This window comes from Thrips palmi, unplaced genomic scaffold, assembly GCF_012932325.1.
Source record: "Thrips palmi isolate BJ-2018 unplaced genomic scaffold, TpBJ-2018v1 HiC_scaffold_1, whole genome shotgun sequence".
Lineage (NCBI taxonomy): Eukaryota > Metazoa > Arthropoda > Insecta > Thysanoptera > Thripidae > Thrips > Thrips palmi.
The window spans coordinates 12217107-12225061 of NW_023144620.1; the positions used below are offsets into that span (position 1 = coordinate 12217107).

The 7955-nt window shown below is 62.3% G+C and overlaps 1 protein-coding gene across 2 annotated transcripts in view; it reads left to right on the forward strand.

Moving 5' to 3' along the window:
* LOC117642163 overlaps positions 1 to 7955 on the forward strand; it is a 51364-nt gene that overhangs the window by 12111 nt on the left and 31298 nt on the right. For both annotated transcript variants that reach the window (XM_034380066.1, XM_034380076.1), the window contains exon 2: positions 256 to 320. In XM_034380066.1, coding sequence (XP_034235957.1) covers positions 256 to 320 — 65 coding nt within the window. The remainder of the gene's footprint in view (positions 1 to 255; positions 321 to 7955) is intronic.

Sequence of the window (7955 nt, forward strand, 5' to 3'; positions counted from 1 at the left end):
GCCTTATTCGCTTTGGACGCCCCGAGAGAGAGAGAGAGAGAGAGAGAGAGAGAGAGAGAGAGAGAGAGAGAGAGAGAGAGAGAGAGAGAGAGAGAGAGAGAGAGAGAGAGAGAGAGAGAGAGAGAGAGAGAGAGAGATGTCAGGCGATTAGCGCCACGACCTGCCAACTGACCGGGCAGCCCCGGCGGCGGCAAATTGTTTTTGTTCCCTCCCAGTTTCAAGAATGCGTCATAACGGTTGTCATTGTTGTTGCAGGACATTTAACCGCGCCGCCACGCCTGTCGCCTTGCCCGTGCTCGTCGCCCCGAAACGCACACAAGGTAAGCACTCCTAAATGTTGTTTTGTTGCCCGTGAGAAATGGCGGCGGCGGCCCTCCTCCTCGCCGCGGCGTCGCGCGGCGTGCGACTCCACCGCCAAAGCAGCGCCTTCCTGCAATTAGTGATAACGCATCGACAAGTTGGCGCGCTTTTTCAAACGGATTTGCATCCGTGGGACTCGTTCGAGGGACTCGTTGTTGGCAAGCGTCCGCTTCCGGCCGGTCCGCCGCCGCCTCGTTCTTGTTCCGGCCGCTCCTTCCTTTCGGAGGCGGCGGTGCCGAGGCGGTGCCGGCAGCGCCCCCTACCGGCCGCCGCGTCGTGGCCCGTCCTTATTTATAGACCTGGCCGCGCAAATAAATAACTTAGGCGTTTGGACGTTCGGCGTGTCCGAGGCGGCTAGCGCGGCCAGGCTCCGGCGGAGGCAAAAACCGCGTAACAAACGGCGTCACGAAGCGGCTCGCCGGCCTGCCTCCGCCCCGCCGCCGAGGAAGACGCCGTCAGCGAGTTGCGGCGCTGTTGCTCCGCGCTCCGCCAGTCTGCCACGGTCAGCACCGTTCCGGCCGGCCAGTCAGGCGGCCAGCCGGGCAGCCAGCCAGGCAGGCAGGCAGGCAGCGGCCCGCGGGGAAAGGTCTCTCTCTGTACCCGGAGGGGAGCAAGTAGTGGAGGTAATTGCCCTTTCCGGATGAAGGGTCACCGGCGGTCTCCTCCGGGCCCTGCCGCCCTGCCGCCTGGCCCTGCAGGCCCTGCAGGCCCTAGCCCTGCCCGGACGGCCCGGACGGCCCGGACGGCGACTTCTCGCTCCGGCTGAGGCACATCTCCGGTCCCGCCGGTGGCGACCGTGCCGACCGTTCCCAGGCTCGCGGCGATGCGCTCTGCAGTGCTCTGTCTCTCTCGCACTCGCGGGCCGTCTCGCAAGGACGCGACAGAGACAGCGAGAAAAGCAGTGCTCAGCTGTACGCTCTGCTCGTCCGGCCGGTCGTTATCGTCGCTCTGTCTCTCTCGCACTCACGGGGCGTGCCGAGTAGGTGCGAGCGAGACAGTGGCGGGGCACGCGCGCGCGGCGGCGGAAGATGACGGTGGTCGACGCCTCCTCGGCGCGCTGACCTCTGCGCCTCGGCACGTGACGGTGTACCGTTGGCGTGGGCGGCGGTGGCGGCCGCGCGCGGCAGCAGCTGTTTATGAGTTCATCGGCGATCTGCAGCGTGCCGCGTCGCCGCCGTTTTCCGCGCGAGATGGAGTGAGCGGGGCGGGGCGGGGCGGGGCGGGGCGGGGCGGGGCGGGGCGGCCGCTCGCTGACTAGTTGGCATGCCGCCGGCTCCGTGGCGCACGACGCGCACGATCTGCCGGCACGACCGCGCCGGACCGTACTGCAGGTATCTCCGGCAGGCTCCGCCTGGCTCCGCCGATGCATCCCGGCAGTCCTTTCTGGAGCCATTCCAGTTCGTGTTTAAGGTCCTTTAAGTCCCGCCCTAAGTGGCTCGTTGCCGTCCAGGCCGTCGTCCAGGCCGTCGTCCAGGCCGTCGTCCTGGAAGGTCCTGCAGCACGCTGCCGGCCTTCATCGAGGCGGCCGAGGCGTTGCATCGCGCTGCCTGCCAATAGTGTGCCGTTGGCGGCCCGGGTCGTGCAAATAGTGCGATCAGCGGCCTAAAGGAACTGCAGGGACTGCAGACAGCGACACGCCGAGGCAGTGCATGGCGGACGGAGACGTTGCGTCGCCCTACCTGCCAATAGTGTGCCGTTGGCGGCCCGGGTCGTGCAAATAGTGCGATCAGCGGCCTAAAGGAACTGCAGCGACTGCAGACAGCGACACGCCGAGGCAGTGCATGGCGGACGGAGACGTTGCGTCGCCCTACCTGCCAATAGTGTGCCGTTGGCGGCCCGGGTCGTGCAAATAGTGCGATCAGCGGCCTAAAGGGACTGCAGCGACTGCAGACAGCGACACGCCGAGGCAGTGCATGGCGGACGGAGACGTTGCGTCGCCCTACCTGCCAATAGTGTGCCGTTGGCGGCCCGGGTCGTGCAAATAGTGCGATCAGCGGCCTAAAGGGACTGCAGCGACTGCAGACAGCGACACGCCGAGGCAGTGCAGGCCACGCCGACGGCCCGCGAGTTGCACCGTTGTTTACTGTGCGAACGCCGCAACGCCACGCTGGGAAACGCTTCAACGTTTTAATAGGGGGTCCGCGGGGGTATCCGATATCCGCTCGATCGTGTTCGCTCCGGGCGTGCCGGGCACGGGGCCGGGCCCAGGGGGAGGGGGGGGGGGAGGGGGAGGCCGGGGCGTTGCAGCACGACCGCGGATCGCGCGGCCGTTTCCCCGGCGAGACACTCCGCGAATACTTGGCTCTAGTTGGCGGGGGTATTGCTCGGCTGCAGCCCGGCCCTTGGCCTGACTCTTGGCCTGGCTCTTGGCCTGGCTCTTGGCCTGGCTCTTGGCCTGGCTCTTGGCCTGGCTCTTGGCCTGGCTCTTGGCCTGGCTCTTGGCCTGGCTCTTGGCCTGGCTCTTGGCCTGGCTCTTGGCCTGGCTCTTGGCCTGGCTCTTGGCCTGGCTCTTGGCCTGGCTCTTGGCCTGGCTCTTGGCCTGGCTCTTGGCCTGGCTCTTGGCCTGGCTCTTGGCCTGGCTCTTGGCCTGGCTCTTGGCCTGGCTCTTGGCCTGGCTCTTGGCCTGGCTCTTGGCCTGGCTCTTGGCCTGGCTCTTGGCCTGGCTCTTGGCCTGGCTCTTGGCCTGGCTCTTGGCCTGGCTCTTGGCCTGGCTCTTGGCCTGGCTCTTGGCCTGGCTCTTGGCCTGGCTCTTGGCCTGGCTCTTGGCCTGGCTCTTGGCCTGGCTCTTGGCCTGGCTCTTGGCCTGGCTCTTGGCCTGGCTCTTGGCCTGGCTCTTGGCCTGGCTCTTGGCCTGGCTCTTGGCCTGGCTCTTGGCCTGGCTCTTGGCCTGGCTCTTGGCCTGGCTCTTGGCCTGGCTCTTGGCCTGGCTCTTGGCCTGGCTCTTGGCCTGGCTCTTAGCCTGGCTCTTGGCCTGGCCGCAGCGGGGCGACGCACGGTGGGCCAGAAGACCGGTGGAGGCGGACAAAACTCTAGACGCGTTTTGAGCCCTGAAGTCGCTAAATGGGACTCGATCCCAACGTTTGACCCCACCAATGGATTGCTCTCCAAACGAGGAATCCATTGGTAGGTCACACGTTCGGTGCGGTCCTGTTTAGCGACTCTGGAGCTCAAAACGCGTCTAGAGTTTTGCCCGCCTCCACCGGTCTTCTGGCCCACTGTGCGACGCCAGCCTCAATAACAAAGAAGTGCGGCTGTCTGATCGCCGCGAAGGAGAGCAGCCGGCTAGAGCGAGCCGCTGGCTAGTGAGGTCGGGGGTCGCGCGCGTCCGAGCCTTGTCTCCCCAAAGGAACGGTCCCATTGTCTTGTTTCTTCCCTATAAATTGAGAGCGGTGCCAAAGCAGCGCTGCGGCCGGCCGGCCCCGCCCCGCCCCGCCCCGCCCCGGCGGGGTCATCGCAGGTCGAGCGCGCCGCGCCGCCGCCGGTCCGGGCCGCCTCGGCCGTTCCGGCCCGCAACGCTCTGCCTGCACTGCGCGGCCACGCGGCGTGCCGGTGATAGCAATTATCTCGGCTGGAGTCAGTCCATCCTCGGCGTCACCCACTTTGCATCCCGCCCCGCCCCGCCCCGCCCCGCCAGGCCCGCACGGAACATCCCGGGCCAGCCCGCGCGGCGTGGTGGCATGGCGCGGTTCAACGCGGGGTCGTTTAAAAATAGATTACGGTGCACGCACGCGCGCTCCAGGGACAGACTGCATTGGGTGGCCGCCGTGCCGTGCGGCCGTGCCGAGCGCCGTCCGATGCAAGTGTAGCATGCTCGTGAGCTATTTAGGCAGCCCGAGACGTTTCGGGTCCCGCAGCCACCCACCGTGTCACGCGCCCCAACAACAACATTAGCGGCGGTCATGTTGTTGCTGTTGTTGGTTTTGTTGTCCGACTCTTTTCCGAGTGCGCACACAGATAGACAGGCACACACGCGCGCATACGTACACACACACACACACACACACACACACACACACACACACACACACACACATACACACACACACACACACACACACACACAGAGTCCCTCTCTCCCATGTCGGGCTGCCTCCTTCCCTTGTTGGTCGTTGCTGCCTGCGATCGGATCTGGAGGCTCACCGAGTCGCACAGTCGGGACCGACAGTTTTCCTGTGGGACCGGGGAGTCAGGAGGTCGGGCGGCGTCGGGCGGCCCCGCGGCGGCCCCCGAAGTGGGACCCGAGCGCGAATCGCAATGTCGGTTCGTCAGCGGCGGGGTCGTCAAGTGGCGGGGCCGACGGCGTCGTCGTGACCCCGACGTACCGAACCGCCAGGCGGTGTATTACAGTTTACCGAGCGGAACGAACGTGGACCTAGGTTGCACTCCTGAGCCACACTTTTTATCGTATTTAGCCGCACTTTCTCTCTTCTTTCGTAGTTTTGCTGTTGGAAATCTTTTCGTTTCTTTTCCTTATTATTGCATGCGCAGTACACGATGCCATAGCTGAGATGCTGTTCCTGCTGATGTTACTCTAGCCCTTATCTGATGCATAAGTCGCGCTAGGCAGTCCCGATGGCAATCTTGCTTATGCCCTGCGCCTGGGCGGCTGGCTGCCTGCCTGCCTGGCCGCCTGTGGCTGCTGCCTGCCTGCCCCGCCTGCCCGCTGGTCCGTAAAGCGAGTAGCTAGTAGTCGTTTTATTTGCGCTTGGCGGCGGCATGGCGGCGCGGCCGTGCCCTGGCGGTGCCCTGGCGGTGCCGCGCCACGCTGGGATGAGTTCGACACAGGCAAACAGCATGACTCGAGAAAAAGCGCCAACAAAACGAAACTAAGGCACTGCCAAAAAGAAGACCGGACATCTCGACTCGACTCCAGGGAACAGCGCACGACTGTCCATCTGCCCTGGACGACAAGCGAATGCACATCCTTCCTCCGTCTGTGTGTGAGAGCGTGTTTGTGTGTGTGTATGTGTTTCGTCCTCCTGTGTGTTTGTGTGTGACTGTGTGTGAGGTTCGTCCTCATCTGTGTACGTGTGTGTGTGTGTGTGATTCGTCCTCGTCCGTGTGTTTGTGTGTGCGTGTGTTTGTGTGTCTGTGTGTTTCGTGCTCCTCTCTGTCCTGCTCGTCCTTCTCTGTGCTGTGCCTCCGTTTGTCCTTTCTGTCTGCAAGTTCTATTGGTAACCTTTGTAAACAGAGGGACAGACGGAGTCACGGGCGGGCCTGCACCGGACACTGAATGATGGAGACGTATTTGAATGGCGGCGCGGGATGCATATTTCATCAGGTACATTACCTTATAGACGTTTGCTCAGCTTATGCGTGCCTTGCCGGAATTAGTGCATGCTGCGTCATTTTGTGTCTGATTTATTTCGCCCCCCTCTGACAACGCTGCCTGTTCCCGCATTTTCTTGTTAGTGGCGTTTTTATTTTTTGTTGTTGTCTATTGGAGCATTTCTAAGTGTGTCGCATGGTTGGAGATGTTAATCTTGTTCGTTTGCTTTGAACAAAAACCTAGGGAAGTAGTATTGAATCGCCGGATTTGTTTGGACGCACTTTTTGCACGGAGCAGCCGACGATACTTGTGAGAACGCCGCGCAAGTATTTTTGCCTTTTTCCTTGTTGACGCATGCGTAGTGTTGGTGTGCAGTCCGCCGACCGGGTCGGTAATTTCTCTCCATCTAATCAGCCGGAGAGACTAAACGGGGAGGGCGTCCGTCCGATCGCGCGGAACACAATTGGTTGTTATGGCGATGGGGCAGCGCCGAGGCCAGCGCAGCGCGGAGTACGGAACGTGAACAACTTTGAGGCGAGCTCTATCGAAGGCACAGCGGGCGTGGCGGGGCGTGGCGGGGCGTGGCGGGGCGTGGCGGGGCGAGGCGGGGCGAGGCGGGGCGAGGCGGGGCGAGGCGGGGCGAGGCGGGGCGAGGCGGGGCGTGGCGGGGCGAGGCGGGGCCCCGGCACCCTGCGACGCTCCGTACGTGACTCTAACTAGTTCCCGGAAGCCCTGGAATGACCAATGAGGATTGAGGCTGCAAGATAAAACACGAGGGTGGCGAGGCCTGCGCCGAGGGAAATGATGGCCAACACGAGAAAGAGAATTGTTCGTGAAGAAAAACTGCGAAATCGGTCAGCTAGATGGTTAATGTGCATTGCGTTAGCTGGGTTTTCGCAGTCACGGCCACCAACTCTCCGCAGCGATCAGTCAACTTACGCACTTACCTTCATTTTTTTAAAGACCAAGGGAATCTGAAACAAGAAAAGAAAACGAGACGGAATTAGCAACAAATCCAAACCCCCTGTGCGGTGCTGCCATGTCCACCGCGTGTCGACGCGCCTGTGGCACCCGAGGAAAAATAAATAAAATACAAAGAAAATTAACACGACGAGAAATAATTATTTTTCGTCGAACAATACTACACGACGGAATTTCTGCCAACTATTGTTGCTGCGGTGTGCTGCCGCTGTGCTGCAATGCGCTGCGAGGCGTGTCAGTGGGCTGCTGCTGCACTGCACAAAAGAAAAGTAAAGCGCGTTCTAGGAAAGGGAGGAAGCGAATGAATACAGAGACAGGTGGCTCTGCTCTGCTCGGCCTCTGTGTCGTTGTCGTCGTGGTTGTCGTCGTCTGCTCGGGGCTCACGTTCGAAATTGAAACATCAGGCAGCGCATGGAGGGACCGCCGCACCGAGACCCCACTCCCCCTCCCTCCCCTCTCCTCCCCGCTCCCTCGCCTCCCCTCCCCTCCCTCCACGACGCCCCCCAGAGTTGAAAACAGGAAATTACTACTGTGCGGCTGTGACGTCACGTAGGGTCGGAGGCCTCGCCGGCCTCGTTGACATACCCCCGTGCGTGGAGCTCTCGTCGTGTGTATGTGTGAGACGAGAGAGAGAGAGAGAGAGAGAGAGAGAGAGAGAGAGAGAGAGAGAGAGAGAGAGAGAGAAGCGCCGCAGTAGACGTTTGTGCTCCGGAGCACAAACGTCTACTGCGGCGCTTCTCGAGTTTGCTGGGGACGCCTGCGCGGTAGGCAACCCGCACGCACGAGTGCACGCGGGTTGCCTACCGCGCAGGCGTCCCCAGCAAACTCGCCAGCACCTGCTCCACATCCCAGGGCGAAAAAAAGGAGAAGCAAAGAAAAAACGAAAGAAAGGCGGGCATGATAACATTCGGGCGATACAGGCGAGCGGCCTCGTGTTTGCCGTAGCATTCCAAATATCCTGGCGGTCCCTGTGTGCACACTGTGTGCACGCTGTGTGCTCAGGGGGTGTCAACGCCCCCCTCCCTTGCCTCGGCTTGCCTTGGTCGGCCCGGCCTTGGGGTCAGCGGGGCTGCCCGGCCCACGGCGCCCACGGCCCGGCAGGGCGACGGCGGGCGACGCGACGGGGCGGGCTGCAGCCCACAGAAAGATTTAAGGAGTCTCGCCGGAAATTGTGGCGCTGTTTGCCGTGGTGGTGTAAAAGGAAACAACACCACGCCCTGCTGCGCTGCCTCGGCCTCGCACGTCGCGCAGGGTGGTGGGGTGTGTGTGTGTGTGTGAGTGTGTGTGTGTGTGTGTGTGTGTGTGTGTGTGTGAGTGTGTGTGTGTGTGTGTGTGAGAGAGAGAG